This window comes from Chanodichthys erythropterus, chromosome 22 (genome assembly GCF_024489055.1).
Source record: "Chanodichthys erythropterus isolate Z2021 chromosome 22, ASM2448905v1, whole genome shotgun sequence".
Taxonomy (NCBI): Eukaryota; Metazoa; Chordata; class Actinopteri; order Cypriniformes; family Xenocyprididae; genus Chanodichthys; species Chanodichthys erythropterus.
In genome coordinates this window covers 26180800-26200926 of record NC_090242.1, presented here as the reverse complement: position 1 = coordinate 26200926, position 20127 = coordinate 26180800, and the positions used below count along the sequence as shown (strand labels likewise).

Genomic DNA, 20127 nt, shown 5'->3' with positions numbered 1-20127 from the left:
GTTCAAAGAGATTATGTATTTTTATGCTTATAAGACCAACATCAATTGTGAGGAGATAATATGCAGAGTATTTCATCATTATCTTAGGAATATGCTAATGCACTATTGATGATGCACACAGTGATTTGATCCTCTACAGAATACAGTGTATTTCAGCGTTAATTTAGCAACACGCTATTGTTACTATTGAAATCAATTGTGAGCCAATCCTGTGCAGAATATTTTTTTGTTATTTTAGCAACATGCTTATGTCATATTTTATTGCAACTAATTATGAACCAATCCATTTGGAGTGCTATTTGTGTAGCCAGGGGCATAGCACCAAATGTTGGACCCCGGTCACTAGTAAATAATTTATTAAAACATTAGAATGTAGTCTTAGAATATTTTTAAATTAAGCAATAATTGCTTTTAAAAGGTCAAGTGAAAAGTCCTTAATAAAACAAAAAAAAATAATAAAATATTTCTTTTCTTCCATCTGTTTGCTATAGGCCTAATTATCTCTGTCAATAATTTCAGTTTCGGGAGGGAATAACTGAACGATAATATAGCGGAATCACTTTCATATTCATACATGTTATTCACTCGTAAAACTGTGCAATAGTGTGTCAGCAGCATGAAAAAATGTTATCGAAATAGTGAATGAGATATACATAAAGCTTTCAAAGTGCACTCCCTTTAATCACTGAATCTGTCAATAACTTCAGTTTCGATTCTGCACTCTTGTGAAAACAAACTTCCATTATAATCAAAGAAGCACAGTGAATCTCTTATTTACATCGTGTCTACACTTTGTTGGTTATAATGAAAAGATTCTTCATTAGAACTCAGTGAGCTCGCCCAGAAAGAAAACTCTTACTTAAACTTAAAAACCTGATTGGACCACGCATTCATACGCTCAACAGAGTTTTCTGTGATTGACTACAATGCTCAATGCTGCAAACACAAAAGTTGTAAACGTTTGACACTCTGTTCAAAGCACGAACACGAATACAGGACCAGTTGAATGCAGTCCCCTATCAGCGGGTATCCAGTGTTAGGGTTAATGCATTACTTTTTTCAAGTAACTAGTAAAGTAACACATTGCTTTTTCAAAAGTAACGCAATTTGCATATTTATAGGTGTAAATATGCATTTCCTTCTGACTGAGGCTTATTCATTTTACTTTTGGTGTGCAAGGGCCTTAACATTTGCCAAAAATATAACTTTTTTTGGTTGTAATTAAAAAACAAACAAGCAAGCCCAGCCCAGGTGAGAAAAAGTAACGCAAAAGTAATGCATTACTTTTCATAAAAAGTAACTAAGAAATGCAATTAGTTATTTTTTAAGGAACACTGCAGGTATCGAATTAAGTAAGACTGGTATCATCACATTTTTACAATTTCAGTATCCACTTTGTACCAAAGTACCGGTATTTTTGACAACACTAATACAAAAGGCAAAAGGGATAAGAACAGCTTCTCTTGCAAGGCTCATTCTTCCAAAAAAAGAATGGTCTGCCCTCCTGCAGACTTCTTTCCCTCTCTCTCTCCACTATAAGACCAAACCACTTTCCCTTTTGATGGGGGGAATGCTAACATGAGAGGACACACACTGCCAGGCAAATTAATAAAAAAAAAAAAAAAAATTGAGTCTTGCAAAATGTTATTCCTAATGATAGCATGTCATTATAACTATGTAATTTTGTCATGATAATATTATAGATTATCAATATATCTTTGTAGGCCCCTGTTACTTAGTTGCACTATTACACTGTCCAACACCCCTGTAGATTTAGAGCGTTCTGAATCAGTCACTTATAAGGTTTGTGACATTTAGGATGCTCTATAAACCAGTGAGGCAGCTCATATCAGGCCTTGAATGTGCAAGAAATACATCTGAATATTTTTAAGGGCAAATCTACTCGACATGCATTTCAAACTCAAATCAAGTGCGCTGAAAATCAGTCAGAGATGCAGGGTCAGACATATGTTATTATTTCAGCCTCATTGTCAGCGGTTTGTGCTGTTTTGTATCAAAGCTTCCATACATCCAGCAGCACAAATCTTTTGTTCTAAGATTGCTTTTCCATGACCTCAAATTGGACCTTAAATTTGTGCTGCGTTTGAAGTGAACCTCCATGACTCCAAGTAAATCACAGCTCGTGTCTGAGCTCCTGCAGCGTTTTGGAAATCATGCCAATAGTGTATGTTAAGTAAGCCCTTGATCAAGCTGACACAACACTAAAAAGGAAAGCACCCTTTTAAGGATTAGTGTATTGAATGTGCCCTTGACTTTCTTTTTGTCATATCTAAAAAAATTAGTCATGGCGTATTTGTCATAAATGTATACACATATCGAAACACAACCTGCAATTCCAGTGCTCTTAATAAACTTGTCTTAATAAACACACAGGCATTGTGCAAAAGTGCAGATAAGAAGCGCACTAATTATACTTTAATAAATGCAGTCATGCAAAACTAATGCTGCAATGCGTCTTTTAATTAGAGGTTTGAAATGTCAGAGTCTTTAGTATTTGTAAATCAGACTCAAAAACCAAGCAAATTTGTCATAGCTTTTCTTTTGCCTTAGTAAATGCTTTGATCGTTCAAAGGTAGGCTTTTTGTATAAAATGACCCTGATGGCACTTTCTGTACTTTTAATGTTTGTCGTGTTTTGTTGTGTTTTTAGTTTCAGCAGAATTCAGCCACATCCGTATTTGATGCATGTCGAGGACATGAAATGTTTTTGTATATTTGGTGTAAATGAAGCATAATAACATTGCTGATATGATGGAAAGGCTTTGAAACAGAATATTTTCCTCAATAAGCTTACCTTCAAAAGTAATTTAACTCTGGCCAGTTGAGCTTTCAAAATGTTTGTGGCTGACAATATTGAACAGTGAAAGGACTAAAAAAAACACTAACAAAATGTGGACTAGATCAATACGGCACTATTTCAGCCAGACCAATTAAAGGGTTAGTTCACCCAAAAATGAAAATTCTGTCATTTATTACTTACCCTCATGTCGTTCCACACCCGTAAGACCTTTGTTCATCTTCGGAATACAAATTAAGATATTTTAGTTGAAATCCGATGGCTCCGTGAGGCCTCAATAGGGAGCAATGTCACTTCCCCCAGGTACTAAGAACATATTTAAATCAGTTCATTTGAGTACAGTGGTTCAATATTACACTCTAAAAAATGCTGGGTTAAAAACAACCCAAGTTGGGTTGAAAATGGACAAACCCAGCGGTTGGGTTAAATGTTTGCCCAACCTGTTGGGTATTTTTATTTAAACCAACTATTTTTTAAAAATTGCTATATGGCTAGCTTAAAATGAACCCAAAATAGTTGGGAAATTAAAAACCAGATGCAATTAGAGACAACAATAATAGACAAAAGGTGAATGTTTATTAATATGCTTTAATATTTTATTAATATAAATTTAATAGTTTATTAATATAAATTTATTAATAAGCAATTTAATAAATGTTTATTGTTTAATAATTATTCATTGAACATTAATAAATGTTAATTTCCAACATACTTTGGGTTAATTTTAATTAAGCAATACAGTCATTTTTAAACAATAGTTGAGTTAAATAAATCTACCCAGCAGGTTGGGCAAACATTTAACCCTACCGCTGGCTTAAAACAACCCAATCGCTGGGTTTGTCCATTTTCAACCCAACTTGGGTTGTTTTTAACCCAGCATTTTTTAGAGTAATATTATAAAGCGACGAGAATACTTTTGGTGCGGCAAAAAAAACAAAATGAATTATTTAGTGATGGCCGATTTCAAAACACTGCTTCAGGAAGCATCGGAGCATTTTGAATCTGTGTGTCGAATTGAGTCACTGATTCATTTATGCTCCGAATCTTCCTGAAGCAATGTTTTGAAATCGGCCATCACTAAATAAGTTAATAAATAAATAATTTTTTTGCCGCACCAAAAGTATTCTTGTCGCTTTATAATATTAATATTGAGCCACTGTACTCACATGAACTGATTTAAATATGTTTTTAGTACATTTATGGATCTTGACAGAGGAAGTGACATTGCTCCCTATGGAGGCCTCTCGGAGCCATCGGATTTCAACTAAAATATCTTAATTTCTGTTCCAAAGATTAACAAAGGTCTTACGGGTGTGGAACGACATGAGGGTGAGTAATAAATGACAGAATTTTCATTTTTGGGTGAACTTACCCTTTAAGTATATGCACATCAATCATGGTCAAATGACTAGTATTTAAATACAGAGATGATGCATATTTGCATACATTAAGCCAGAATCTTATTGGGTCTCGAATGAAGACATAAAAAAGTATTATCTCAGTAATCGCATCATGGAAACCACAGACATGATACTTTCGGGCTCATTGAATGAACTATTTAATGGTTTATGATGCTTACCATGAATGTTTTCATTATATGCATATGTAAAAGGTATTCCTCTAGCTTCTGTCTTTTGTTTGTGTGTGTATTACAATAGAGAACAGGAATGCAAAAACTGGTGTCATAATCAATAAATACCTCCATATACCTCATCTAGTGCTCGCAAGGGAAGTCTCATTCTGTTGATGCCTACCAGCCTCGCAAACAGATAAATATGCCCTTACGAGTGAACAGCGAAATTGTTCTGACCTCTCGATGGGAAAGGACAAACTGATGCGTCCAAATCAGTCATGGCCCAGATCCAATTACATGTTTTATGAATGTGAGGTATGAGTCAGGAATGTTAATTCAAACTCGGGTCAAACCAAGGGGCAGCAAAGCCATTTGGTCTAGCATCACTGCATCGTAAGAGCTGAATAAATGCCTCTGCAACTGATGGGGGTTTCTTCAGATGTTCAGATGCTTTTAGTAAATAAAAGTAAAATAGTGGACATGCATCATAAAAGAATTCTGTCAGAATTTTTCTGGAAGTCATGAGTATTTTATTTAACTACAGTGTTTTAAAATGCCATTTCAACCACAGTCATTTCCACAACACAGTTTAAGATGTAGTGGAAAATACATTTTAAAGGGTTAGTTCACCCAAAAATTCTGTCATTAATTACCTTCACATCGTTCCAAACCCATAAGACTTTCGTTCATCTTCAGAACACTAATTAAGATATTTTTGATGAAATCTGAGAGCTCTCTGACCCCTCAATAGACAGCAATTTAACCACTTTCAAGGTCCAGAAAGGTACTAAAGACATTGTTAAAATAGTCGACGAGACTGCAGTGGTTCAGCCTTCACACGCATGGACGTAAAAAGCATAGGAGAATGACACAGAAGAAAAGATACTGTTGAATAAAGTCGTTATTTTTGTTTTGTTTTTGCGCACAAAAAGTATTCGCATCGCCTCATTGTATGAAGGTTGAACCACTGCAGTCACGTCGACCGTTTTAATGATGATGATTCAGTACTTTTCTGGAACTTTAAAGTGTTGATTATATTGCTGTCTATGGACCTCTCATATTTCATCAAAAATATCTTAATTTGTGTTCTGAAGATGAACGAAGGTCTTACGGGTGTGGAATGAAATAAGGGTGAGTAATTAATGACAGAATTTTCTTCTTTTTTTTTTTTTTTACCCTTTAAGGATTTGTGAAATAAAATGCCAGACTCCTTTGTCTGTGCTAAGGCTTATTTCATAGGTAGCATTTTATGTATCTTAAATATACACAATTAAATATTATTTTCACATTTTTTGCATCATTTGACAAAATTACAGACTGGAAATGACACATAATAAAAAGATTCTGATATTTTCTCATATTTTATATTAGGTATGCTCTTCATTGACACTGCTCTTTCCTTGTTAAACAAGTACACTGACTTAAACTTTTGTTTGTTGTAGTGGCAATAACTCAAATATTCTCAAATTTTTTTACAATTACATAAATCTCGCCAATCCTCGAGCACCCACAGAAAAATGCAAAGTACTCTCCATTGATTATAACTAATCAAAAACTCGAATGAAATTCAGGAACCTCTCTGATTGGACTGCATTTAGCGTAACGACATAACCTGACAGAAAACTTTTGCTTTCCTTTTCTTTTTTTCCGTGGAGACAAATTGCATTTTAAGTAATTAACTACAAAATTATCAGGTATATCAGCGAGAGAGCGACTCGCGACTACACTCACGGAAAGAATATGTGAATAAAGTTGTGTTTATGTTTGGTTGGTAATACATTTGCATTCTGTGTTTCTCTTCATGAGACACAAATACATTTTCTGTAATGAATTCATCAATAAAGACAGAGATAAAGACTAGACTCTTGAAAAACTAACACCAAAATGTTAAAAATGTTTTGAGGGGCATTTATTGCATATCTGTTCAGTGTAAAAAATGATGTGCTATCTACTTAAAATTATGGTAACAATATTAAACAGGATTTTTTTGAGTAGTTTTTATAGCTTGATTACTTTAATGGAATCTGTACCTGAATAAATCATGTAAAATCTCCTAAATGATTTAATCTATGGCACAATAAATTTAATATTTGTAGTAAAATGTGCTTTTTTATTATTTTATGCTTTTGTGATTTTAAGTGGAAGGAAATTACCTGTTTGTATTCATGTTGTACAATTAAAAGACTGTATGCTGCTAGCACAGCACAAGTAAGAACAAGTACAAGCACTGCACTGGCATGAGCAAAGCTATTGATCATTGATCAAAGCAACATCCTTCATAGTATATTAGTACATGCAGTTATCCACAACCTAACCATAAGCTCTACTCTTCTGTACAATGGTAAGGGTCAAAACTTCAAAATAACAAAAACTCTTTCAAATGTCAAACATAACTGAATATTAAACATTAACAGATGTTTCCCTTCACTCAAAAACATACATTAACACTTAATTTCAATATTTATTACTCTCCATTTCCAGCCCTTTGCAAAGCATGCTGCGAACTAACAGTCACCACCAAATGGTGTCTCTAAATAAAACTGTATAATTGAACTAATTCTCTTAAAATAATGATCACCTATATAACAATTCATTTTAATTAATTACAAAATAATAATTAATTAAAATTCTAATTAATTCAAATTAATTAATTAAAAAAAAAACTGAAATTCGTTAGCTTGAATAAAAATCAACCCCTGAGAGACATAAATGTTCAAATGTGGACTTAAAAGAAAACTGGCCAAAAAAGATAATTGTCATAACTTTCAAGGTTGTAGAGAAATCTAATTGAATGGAATCTGCCTCCAAACTTGGAAAACTGAACCGTCTGTACCTGTATTCTGTATTCTCTTTCAGAACTCAGATGACCTGCTGGTGGCTTCGGCCGAGTGTCCCAGTGACGACGAGGATCTGGAGGAGTGTGAGCCTGGCACTGGTGAGTACACATACATACAGCAGCACTCAGACCATACAGACCCACACAAGCTTCAGATGCTCACCTGTCACTGCTCACAGACAGCACACACACCAGATCAAAATACAGCATATTTACATTAAGTAGAGGTTTAGAATGACTTGCGGATATATTCAGATTTGATGTAGTGCAGTTCCATAGATAATTCCTCATTTTAATTTCATCTGGAGCTTCAAATTGTTTTTGAATTTTTAAGGCTATGTCAAATTTCTGTTCAGTTCATACATAAAATGAAACTATTCCATAAAATTACATAATATGATGTTTTACAATTATTTGGGAAATAACATTTATCAGTTGGATCTAAAATATAATTTTTTACATTATCATTTTAGTTTCCAAATAACAAGCATTAGTGTTGAGTAATTAACCGAGATCTAGTACAGTCTTGTTCCTAATGTAAATTCAGTTTCCCATTATGCTTATCTGCTAGCACTATTCCCTCATATCAACCATACAGAGAATATGAAAAGTAAACTTGGGAGCTAGATATAGGCTAAGGGTTATATTTCTTGAAAGGGTGGCCTTCTCCTTCCATTCACAATGCTAAGTGGCCATTCCACTCCATTGTTGAGTTCTACTTTAGGCATTCATATATCAGTAAATAGGTGTGACATCAAACTGTGTTGCATAGTACATGGAATTATTACTCTGTGCTCAGCTATTGCTCCCGTGATTGTGCATTATGTTGCAATCATTCAGTGTGGTTGAGTGGTTGAGTTCTTTCTGGTGGCCCATCTGGAAAATCAGCTGTTGCTGTTTGACATTTGTCCAAGCCTTTGGTTTCATTTCAGATTATTTTAGTTGAACAAAATGTTGGAAAATAAACATATTAACCCAGACATTTCTTATTAAATAATTTCTACAACAGTCCTATTTTTGGCTCTGTCTCAAAATCTAGTCAGCTGCCTGCCTAGCTCGTTTGGACATCATTTGTGCGCTCTCCTGACACACACACATACACACACACACACACACACCAAAAAAAAAAAAAAACTCTCAAATTGTCAGTAAAAAAAACTGTGCAACCTTTGAAAAATAACTCATTGTGCATATAATTTGAAGCAATATAGCTTGTTTCATTTATGGAGCAGGTTTTTTCCATAATGTGATGTAACAAGCTTCATTCAAGGTAGAGGATGGAGCTGAGAGAAATGTTTTAAAATGTAATTTTTTAAAAATATTTTTTATTAAAAATGTCAAAAGTTTGGGTCAGTAAGATTTTTTAATGTTTTTTGAAAGAAGTGCTCATAAGGCTGCATTTATTTGATCAAAAAAGCGAGTGAAAAATTTATATAACTTAAAAATATATTTTAAAATGTTATTTATTCCCGTGATGCAAAGCTGAAATTCAGCATCATTACTCCATGAATCTTCAGTGTCATATGATCCTTGAGAAATCATTCTAATATGATGATTTTCTGCTTAAGAAACATTTCTTAAACTAATTTTATTAATGTGGAAAACAGTGCTGCGTAATATTTTTATGTAAATATATATGGAATATTTCTCTTTGATGAATAGAAAGTTCAAAAGAACAATGTTTATATGAAACAGAAATATTTTGTAACATTATAAATGTCTTTACTGTCACTTTTCATCAATTTTAATGCATCCTTGCAGAAAAAGAAGTCTTAAAAAATACTAACCCCAAACTTTTGAACAGTATAGTGTATAAAGTAAAAATGTAGTATTTTGACTGTGTTAGCTTAATGGGAACCAATTATGCAAAATTCACTTGCATAAGGTGTTTGAACACAGATATGTCCACAGTGTGTCTAAACAACCAGCCTATAATGGTAAAAAAAGAACAAAATTACAATCTCCATGAATCATAAACAGTCTCTCCAAACATACAGTTCCAAATTTCCCCCTACTCTTACGTAAGAAAGTCAGTAAAGTGATATATATTTGCGCAAATCATTTTACACCATTGTGAGGATTTGTGCTACCCACTCACATTTTGCTACCTCCCATTAAAACAGTAGGTAGCACAATGCAATGTAGTGTAGCATTATTCATCAGAACACCAGACTGCCTCACAAACGAGGTTCAGTTCAACACTGGATATGCACAAAAGATTAGCATAACATTCAAAAACGTCCAGTTGCATTGTAAACGTTGTAACTTCTTCCTAAATCTCTCCATCAGTGTCCGACTCTGGTTCGAACATGTAAAGCTGAACACCATTACTGACATTTTGTCTGCGTGAGATTCACCAGCTTTGTTATTGAGTATCCGAAGCATGAGCTGTTAAAGCTCCGCCCTCTTCCCTCTTCAGCTCATTTGCATTTAAAGGGACACACACAAAAACGGTGTGTTTTTGCTCAGCCCCAAATGGGGCAAATTTGACAAGCTATAATAAATGATCTGTGGGGTATATGAAACTTCTCAGACACGTTCTGGGGACACTAGAGATTTATACTACATCTTGTGAAAAGGGGCATAATAGGTCCCATTTAACCACATGCTAAATCAGAATCAGATGTGTCTCATTCACATGAGTTGAGTCACTGTTTGAGTGTCATGTTAGTGGGTTTTAATGAAGTTTCTGCCTTTAAAGAGCATCTCATATTAGTCAGATCAACTTAAGATCTTCCATTTGGTTTGTAATAAGATTTATATAGATGATTCCCTATAGGCATTACCGCTTACTAAGTTTTGAGACACAGCAATTAATGATTTATCACAGAATGCACATATGCAGAAGATTTTATCATTGCAAAGGGAAATCTGTATTTAATCAAGTCAGATGAAAGACTAGAGCGCAGATGAGTGTGTCAAAGAGTATAAAGGGGAGAAAAGTTGTGTTTTTTAAAGGGACCATCTTACACACCTTTGTTTTTTGTAATTTGCTTTTTTTCCATGCAAAAATCATGCGGCCTATTTGTTGATGTAAGTGACCCAAACTCCATGGTTTGCTATCTTGTTTAACCAAAGAAGAGCCAAGAGCTATTCAAGATATGAGTTGGTTCTGTTTTAGATGTTACTTTAGTGATATAGACATATTTATGTTAGCCATTTGAATAGGTTTAGAAAATATTTTAGCATTTTTTCATGTGAATATAGAGTATTATGTGTAGAATATTTGTCTTAGAATAAACTGAAATATAGCAATAGTCCAAATAGATTGATAATTCTAAAACTAATAGAATACGGGTGTGTGTACGTGCAGATATTATCGAGTCCTTGCTAATTCTTCTTTTTCCTCTCTCATCCCAGGAGGTGAACTTGTGTTGCCCATAATTACCGTGGACACCCAAGACCCCCTTCCCATGGCCACCCGTTACCCTGCCATCCCCGCCCCTCCCACTTCCCTGACCCCTCTCCAGACCACCAAAGAGTCCCTAGTTTTGTCCGACCCCCGTCCGCCATGCCCTCCGGACCAGGAGGACTGCGGCGACCCCATGGAGGTGTCGGCCTTCGGCTCCGGAGAAATGACGGAGTCCGATGACGAGGACTTTTACAAAAACTCCCCCATGGTCACAGACAGAACAGTCCTGCCGCCGCCTCCCGCCGTGGGCAAGAGCGGAGGTCAGGGCGCAGGTGACCACCGTCCTCAAGCCCCCGCCCCCACCACCCACCCCAACCAGCTCCACATCCCCGCGGGCAAAATGAACACCCGTGATCAGGTTCTCCTGCCACCTGCCCCGTCCTCCCGTCACACTCCGGGTCTAACCTACCCGCCTGATTTCCCCCATGTGCCCACAGCTCACCCCACCGACCTGATGGAGAAGGGCCACCCGGGCGCCGTGGAAGTGATCAGGGAGTCCAGCAGCACCACGGGCATGGTTGTCGGCATCGTGGCGGCTGCCGCCCTCTGCATCCTCATCCTCCTTTACGCCATGTATAAGTACCGCAACCGAGACGAAGGTTCTTATCAGGTGGACCAGAGCCGCAACTCGGGTTCCGAAAGCAACGGTGCCGTAGTGAAAGAGAAGACGCCGAGCACGACCGCCGCTATCGCCAAAACGACTACCAAAGGCAAGAAGAATAAAGACAAGGAGTATTACGTCTGAGGGAACGAGCGAGGAGGAGGTTCACAGACAGGAAGTGTGCTGAGGATTTAAAAACTTCAAATCACCTCCTCCGCATCCTCAAGCATTTAAGCCACACAATCTTCTGTTTACTTCTCAAAAAGTTTTTCTGCCACCGAAAGATACGGACGTAGGGAATGGAATGAGGAGGAAGGCACTAATGGATAGATCCTCCTTTCGTTGCTGTCTTGCAAAGCCATTGTTGTATGTAATTTTATCTCTATCATGTCTAAAGAAATTCTTCCATTACATTCCAGATGATGTAATGCCCTCTTTGCGATTAAAAATTTATGTTTTGCGTGGTCCGGGCCTCCACGGGAGAGTAACAAAACACCATGGATGGAGAGAAAAGCCGCCGATTTAACAGATGTCTCCACACACAAGCTTTTGGTGCTATTCCTGAACGTTTATTTAATATTACCTTCATAGAGTTATGAAATTGAGATCTTCTACAAGATGTTCGCTGACCCTTGTTTGTAATAATTCATGAAGAGCAGAAGCGATTGTGTTAGTTATTTACACGAGACAAGCAGATGCTCCCATCAGTTCTTGTAGAGATGTTAAATCTGACACCTTTTTAGGAGGGGGGGGGGGAAACGTGTTCAGTTGGAAAGGCGGCTGATAAAATCACATATCCTGTTTCGTTCTCTGATAGAGCCGAAATATGAAAAGAGTTTGAATTCATTTCCACTCGGATATCTTTTGTCAGGTGTAGAAATTGGGATTTATCTGTCACTGTCATGAAACACATGACTCTAATTCTTTCTTTGTTGTTTATCCGCCATGGTTTCATAAACACGTTCTCACTTAGAATCGCAGATCAGACGGCGAAGCCTGCTTTGACAGCGACACCTCCACCAGCAGGTGTGGAAGAGCTCAGAAGGTTGTTAGAACTTTAAAAAGAAAGGCATATCTCTCTCTCCATGGTGTCGAAACATTGTGATCTGTTAAGCTACTAATTGTGTTCCATGCATGATGTATTCACATTCAGCTTTCCATGAGAGTATTTTGATATGAAATACATAAAGTTGATAACTCTCATCTCACCCGGAGGGATTCATAACGCCATGGGCGAGCACGACGCAGACCTCAGTAAGCGGGACTGTCCTGAACTGAACATCAGCTTGGACAAAAGATGTATCTATGTAAATATGGAACATTGCTGAAAACACTTCAGGAGACAGGTTTGTGTGTATCGTTCATACGGTACGTATGCGTATGTGCGCGTGTGAGTGTTTGTCCTTGTTCGTCCTCCGGCATGAGAAAGATATACTAAGACTACGAGAACTCTTTCTCTTGCCTCCTATATTCTCTATGGTGTGAAACTACAGTCCAATAACCATCCGAATGAGACTACAGACACTGAAACAAACAGGATAAGGAGAACGGAGGCGAAATCATATTTTGAGAACTGTGTGGCATCTCTTCTTAGAGGAAAAAAGGAACTTGTTCTCATCGAGATGCCAGCTCACCACCTCCCAGACCTTAAATGAAAGCGTAAAGGAGCAAACTGACAAGACTTTTATGGAAAAGCAGCACAACCTTGTGTCCAGACTTTTGTATCAATGGACACCTCCTGGGAAGGAGGAAAAAAGGGAGAGGAAAAAAAAAACACAAAAAAAAAAACAGTATACTGTCTAGATATTTCTCACATTTGAAAATATGGTTTTCCTGAATTGACATTCCTTGTTATTACAAAGAAGTTTTTTGTTTAGTCCTTTCTCTGCAAATGGAAAAAAAAAAAAAAAGATATTCACAACAGATATTACTTCAGCTACACGAAGTGACTTTCAAATGTGAAATTATGGAAAAAAACATGTTTTGGGATTTTATTGAATTTGGTAAAATATGAAGCATTACACCTAGCCATACCTCCATTTTACATTTGGGGTTTTTTGTTACGTCATCAACAGGGCAATTTTTTGTTTGTGTTTTCGTTTTGTTTGTTCTTTTAAAATATAATTGTCATTTACCTATGCTGGTCAAAGTATATTCCCGTTCTTAATGTAATTGTAAAGTGTTACTGTGAGATGAAATCTAAATATGTGTACATTGACAGAGGGAAAAATACACTTGGTTCTATACTTCGTACTGATTTGGTCAGTGTGGTCTCTTTTATTTACAAAAATGTTTGTCTAAATTGACACTCGTCAAAGGTTTTTTTAAGTTATACATATTAAGCAGCACAACTGTTTCAACACTGATAATAAGAAATGTTTCTTGAGCAGCAAATCAGCATATTAGAATGATTTCCAATGGATCATGTGACACTGAAGCCTGGCGTAATGGTGCTGAAAATTCAGTTTTGACATCACAGGAATAAATTACATTCTAAAATATATTAAAACAGAAAATAGTTATTTCAAATTTAAAAGAATATTTCACAATATTACAGTTTTTCTGTATTTTTGATCAAATAAATGCAGTCTTCATGATCATGAGACTTTTCAAAAACATTAAACTTAGCCTTACTTCTGGCAGGTCACGTCAGTCAAACTCGCATCAGCTGACTCTAAGCTGATCCACATCTACCTACGGGAATACAATGCTTATCACAACATCCATATATTAGGTCCATCAGTATTATCAGCAGCTATCACGTTTCACAGGAGCTAATTACCCTCCTCCATCCCCAGCTTCTCCTCTCGTCCAGTCAGCATTTGGCCTTCTGATTCCCTTTTGAATCAGACTAATTTCTCGAATTATCCCAAAAATGAAAATTCTGTTGTTAATTACTCACCCTCATGTCGTTCCACACCTGTAAGACCTTCGTTCATCTTCGGAACACAAATTAAGATATTTTTGATAAAATCCAATGGCTCAGTGAGGCCTGCATCACTGCCTTTTTCAATGGCCAGAAAGCAATTAAAAACACATTTAAAACGGTTCATGTGACAACAGTGGTTCAACCTTAAAGGTGCCCTAGAATCAAAAATTGAATTTACCTTGGCATAGTTGAATAACAAGAGTTCAGTACATGGAAATGACATACAGTGAGTCTCAAACACCATTGCTTCCTCCTTATGTTTAAAAGACCTCCGAAGAACAGGTGAATCGCAACAATCGGGATCATTAATATGTACGCCCCCAATATTTGCATATGCCAGCTCATGTTCAAGGCATTAGACAAGGGCAGCCAGTATTAACGTCTGGATGTGCACAGCTGAATCATCAGACTAAGTAAGCAAGCAAAGACAATAGTGAAAAATGGCAGATGGAGCAATAATAACTGACATGATCCATGATATCATGATATTTTTAGTGATATTTGTAAATTGTCTTTCTAAATGTTTCGTTAGCATGTTGCTAATGTAGCGAGAGATTTAAAGGGGCCGCGCAGCCTGAATCGGTGCATAGTTAATGATGCCCCAAAATAGGCAGTTAAAAAAAATGAATAAAAAAAAATCTATGGGGTATTTTGAGCTGAAACTTCACAGACACATTCAGGGGACGCACTGTTCTATGGCACCTTTAATATTATAAAGAAACTAATATACTTTTTGTGTGCAAAAGATAACAAAATAGCGACTTTATTCAACAATATCTAGTGATGGACATTCCAAAACACTGCTTCATGAAGCTTCAAAGCTTTACGAATCTTTTGTTTCGAATCAGTGGTTTGGAGCGCGTATCAAACTGCCAAAATCACGTGAACTACTGAAGTTTCAGAACACTTATGACGTAATGAAGCCTCATTTACTGAAATCATGTGATTTTGGTTCAGTTCGGCAATACAGTTCAGTTCTGTTCGGTTATTGCTGCTCTCCCTGCTCTTATTCATGCTAGGCATGGATGCACAGGGAGTTCTTGTTATATTCTAAATGTCAGTCATCTTTGACGATAGTGGTCCTGACAGAAATAATAATAATAATAATAAATCTTACCAACCCCAAACTTTTGAATGGTAGAGTAGGTCACCCGGAAATGAAAATGAAAATTGTTCTAAACCTGTATGATTTTTTTTTTTCTAAAAGGAATGCAAGAAGAATACAGAAGTCGTACAGGTTTGAAACAACATGAAGGTGATTAAGTGATGACAAATCATTTTGTAGTGTAATCTTCACTTAATTTATTGTTGTCTAAAGATTTAGACTCTCATATTTAATATTGAATATAAACGTTTCATCTTAGACTAATGGTATTTGAAGAATCATTATTTCCCACTGTCTTTCCTGCCTGAAAATCAAGGTTTATCCATTGTAAGAACTCTCACACTGTGAAGTCAAGCCCTTGTCTTACATGGCAATTTCATCATCTGGTCTTATATATTGATGAGTTCCTACCCCAGAAGACTCCACATACTGCTAATATAAAGACGTCTTCAGATTTTTCTGCTGTCACACTGCTCAGATCTAGGTAGACGGAGCTCTAAACAACACTCTTCCTCTATGGTCTTGCAGGATCTGACAAGAAAGCGGCCCCCACATTCTCTTTGCCCTCTCACTGCATCTACTCTATATTATGTTCTTCAGGTACTTGTTCCTAACTAACTATACACACTGCAGTACAGATGGAGCTATTTAAAGACTGGAGCTTAAATCTTGTTTATGGAGAGCAGTTTCCTGGAATAAGAGGCAACTTGATTTTGGAAAGGATTCAGACTGATAAAGCTATGACTGAGCCTTTCAAAGGAAGAAAGCTGGCAATGACACACTTCTGTTTTGATCATTATTCTGGGTCTATTGTAAATCTAGTGGAGTAAATTGTATTTGGTCAAAATGCACAGAATACGCTTAAGCACCGCATTTAGTTAAATGAGTGTTTTCATTCAGTGAGTGGCTGTTTTCTCAATTATATTCTATCAGATTTAAAATGTACCAATCTCACCTTCTATAAAATACATGCAAATCACAAGGACAAAGTCAAAAGACATACAAATTTTGGATGGACGGACGAACAGACGGATGGATCAAATGGTCCAAAGGCCAATACAGCCATTTAATTTGTGATTAAAATATCTTAAAATGTAATAAATGTATATATATATTTTATTCTGGCATGATTTTAAAACATAATTTATCAACATAGTGCAAAATAAATTAAAATTATTTGTAGAAGTCCTTTGTTATGAGAAAGAATGTCCGGAAAAATTTATTTCATTGATGTCATTCGGAGTAACCTATATAAAGGGACCATTTTTGATCAAGTCATGCGGTCAATATCATGTGACAGGATGTGACATCATTCAGATGCCTCCAAAGGACCACATGGTCGTGAAGCAAAATAACTAACTCTTTTTTAACTATTTGAAAAATTCACGTTTTCACGTGCTCATACATACGCGTGTACCGAAAACATCAGGTCATTCGGTACAACCGCTATAAAACATGGAAAATGTTGTTATATTTTAAAAACTTGTTCTAAATATAAAATGTTTGATTGTCCTTTGGTAGCTAGCTAGCTAGATATCAGCCTGTTAGCATTGTTTGAAAATATTGTCATTCAGAATAACCAAAAGTGTAATTCGGTAAAACCGAAATTTTGGTTAAACCGAATGACTTTTTTGGTGGCAAATTTTGTCCATCTTGTAAAAAAATGACAAAAACAGTGTTAATTGATTATAAAAATTAAAAAAATCTCAACACACAATCTCAAATTTAATTATATCTCCATTATGTTTTTTTACACATTCAAAAACCTTATTCGCCAATGATATAAATATATATAAAGGAAAAAGAATATTGAAATTGTTCTTAAATAATGTTTAATTACTGAAATAAATATAAATAATATAAGTGAACTGCAAATATGTATTGTCAGGAGGATGCATTAACAAGAGCTTCTTAGAGATTGTAACATTCAGGTTTATGGTCTCCAAAGATAAGACCCAACTAACATCAAGACAGCCTTAAGGCTTGTATGGATCAATAAATAGTGGGAAAGAATTAGTGATTTTCAAACAGAAGACGCAAGCTTTGAAACTGAAAGCAAGGTAAGGTTTATCATTTATTGCCACAGTTAGATTTAAACATCTTCAAAAACCCACATTAAAAAAGACAAAGAACAAAAGACAAGGAAAAACTGTCAGCACATTCTGATGTCATTCTACTCCGCATCTTTCTGAACTTTGAGCCCTGGATTTGTGATTTGATGAATAATTTAGTAGCCGACTTACTTCCCCTTTTCCTTCAAAGTAGATAGAACTCAAATTTTCACTTCTGCCAGTGCACCTGTCCTGCCAGTGGAAATGCATTAAGAGTATTAAAAAACCCTTCCCAAATGTCACTGAAATGAAAGTGCTTGAAATGTTCTTTTGCCGTATTTCCTAAGAAGACTGTCGTTTATGCTCGACTTTGATTTTAAAAAATAGTTGTCTGGAAAGACAGAGGCAAAGGCTTAACAGAAAGTAAGCAGTAATGGGCAGTTGTGATGCCACTGGATTGAGAATGAAGTGTCAACAAAAGGGCTTTGCATTTAAAAAACTGCAGAAGCATGAGACTGCCATCTGCTGTCTAAATCCTCTCATTCAACAATCTACATCTGGTTCACCTTTACATTTGCATGACATTCTTCAATTTTAACATTTGAATGAAAGAAGATTCCAATTTATTCAAGTAGCTTTATTTATCAATCAATAAAAAAATATTTACTCTGACATATTAAAAAATAATAATAATAATTGATAATATGAATGTAGAAAGGTATCTTCTCGCAGCACAATCTGACTTCTCAGCACGTTTCAAAACCATAAGGTCATCATTAGCTTGCTGCGGCTTTGTATGATGGAAAGCAATCAAAATGTCAGATGAGTAGAAACGGCACTGCCCTTACGAAAATTAACCATGGTTTTACTATAAATAAAACCAAAAAACCATGGTTAATATAGTTAAACCATGGTAACTACAAATTAGACATGGTTTTGCTACACTAACCATGGTATTTTTATTAAACTGTGGTTATACTTTCTTGTTTTTAAATAAAGTTGTTTTCTAAATAAAGTTTGAGGACGCTTGGTGGTGACATTGATCCGCGACCATGGTGTGCTGTAGTCCGTTTATAGCCTACTGTTAGCTTTTTATATCTGACGACTTAATTTAGGCTTCAAAATCTATAAATGTTGTGTTAACTTGTACAGATTATCTTGATAGACAAAACGTGTAAGTGTCATAACCCTTTGTTAAACACAGAGCTTATTTTCTGCGATTTTCCAAAAGTCGAGGGAACCCGTGCGCCGCTAACTTCCGTGTTGGCCTGCAAAAACGCGTCATCCCTGAGGCACAACAAGAAACCATGTAAAACTAACTAAGAGTTCTTATTGACCAGTGGTTTATATTAAAGAGCATAGTTTTTGAAACACAAAATAAACTGTGGTTATATTGACACTCCCAGTCCTTGTTAATAATACATGGATATTGTTAATATTATATTATATTATATAGAAGGCCCTCAATATTTTGTTACAGTGGGGGGCCCATATCAAAGAGGTTCATGAAATATCCAAACTGTATGACATTATTTATGATTCATCAATACTATGAGGATAATATTATGATTAAATATTTATAATCAGAAGTTTTCAAAAGTGTCTCACTTTACAGAAAGCCCCGTATCACTTTAACTAAGAAGAACTGTGGGAAAAAGTATCCCAGCACCTCAGAATAGAAAAATAATAATCTGGAAAATCATTAAAATAAAGTTCTGTAAGAAAATGTAACATTTAATGTAAATTGAAATGAATCATACACTGAATGAATGGAGACATCACATGGATTTTGGTTTAAACCAATAAGATGTTTTGTTTTTATAATATAAGTACTGCCTGGTCACTGATTGGTCCTTGATCTACCAATCACAATGAAAGAATGACCCATAACTTAATCTGATTGTGCTTTAGGCATCATAAAAGACAGGCATGTCTTTTGTCTCCTTTTTTTATCTTTTATATGAAGATCTATGTTCATGGCATCATCAACATGCACCTATTATAATCTTAATAATATCAAGTGGTAATATTCAAAGTTAATTTGAAAATCTTTCAGATCTGAAGAACACAAGATTTTTTTTTTAATTCGATGTCCATCACAATGTACATTAGGTCTTAATCAAGTTTTTTTTTTTTTTTTTCTGATTTTGTCTTCTATGTTGTGATCATAAGCTGTCATTCAGTTTTTCATTAGTTTTAGTAAAAAACAGAAATAGCAAATATGAAATGAGTGCATACACTGCAACACACACACACACACACACACATTCTTTTCTCTACATTCTTATTGCATTGCTCTTTGTTACAGTATGTGTTCTTTTCAAAATCTTCAATGCTATAGTTCACATATTGTGTTTGAACTCTAGGTCATAAGAACTGTATGGTTAAAATATGTTTTGTTGTTGTTGTTGTTGTTGTTTGAGCCCTGATATCCATTGTAGTGGACATGAAGAAAAGTCTAATAAAAAATTTGTTTGCACAAATCTTTTTTTAGACTTATTTATACATTAAAGAAGAGCAAATATCTAGTGGATAAAAAAATGTTTTGCTCAGTGGAACATAATTCAGGTCTGAAGGGGCTAAATGAAAAATTTGCAAACTGACCACAAAAAAAGAATATGAAAAAATGGGGGGGGGGGGAGTTATGTCTTATCGATTAATCAAATCAATGATCGTCCACTGAATGACAGACACTTGCTGCAGCCAATCGCATTGAAGGATCAGTTCCGTCCCTGCAGGTAGGTGTTAACAGCAGCAGCCAATCGCGTTGCAGCATCAGTTCTCTTCCTGTAGGTGGGTGTTT

At 35.7% G+C, this 20127-nt stretch overlaps 1 protein-coding gene across 1 annotated transcript in view; it reads left to right on the top strand.

Annotated features, from left to right (window-relative positions):
* The window catches only part of nrxn2a (neurexin 2a), a 431583-nt gene extending 420200 nt beyond the window's left edge, over positions 1 to 11383 (top strand). Inside the window, exons 22-23 of the mRNA XM_067375006.1 lie at positions 7247 to 7325; positions 10587 to 11383. Of these exons, the coding sequence (XP_067231107.1) occupies positions 7247 to 7325; positions 10587 to 11383 (876 nt within the window). The remainder of the gene's footprint in view (positions 1 to 7246; positions 7326 to 10586) is intronic.
* Positions 11384 to 20127: the final 8744 nt, after the last annotated feature.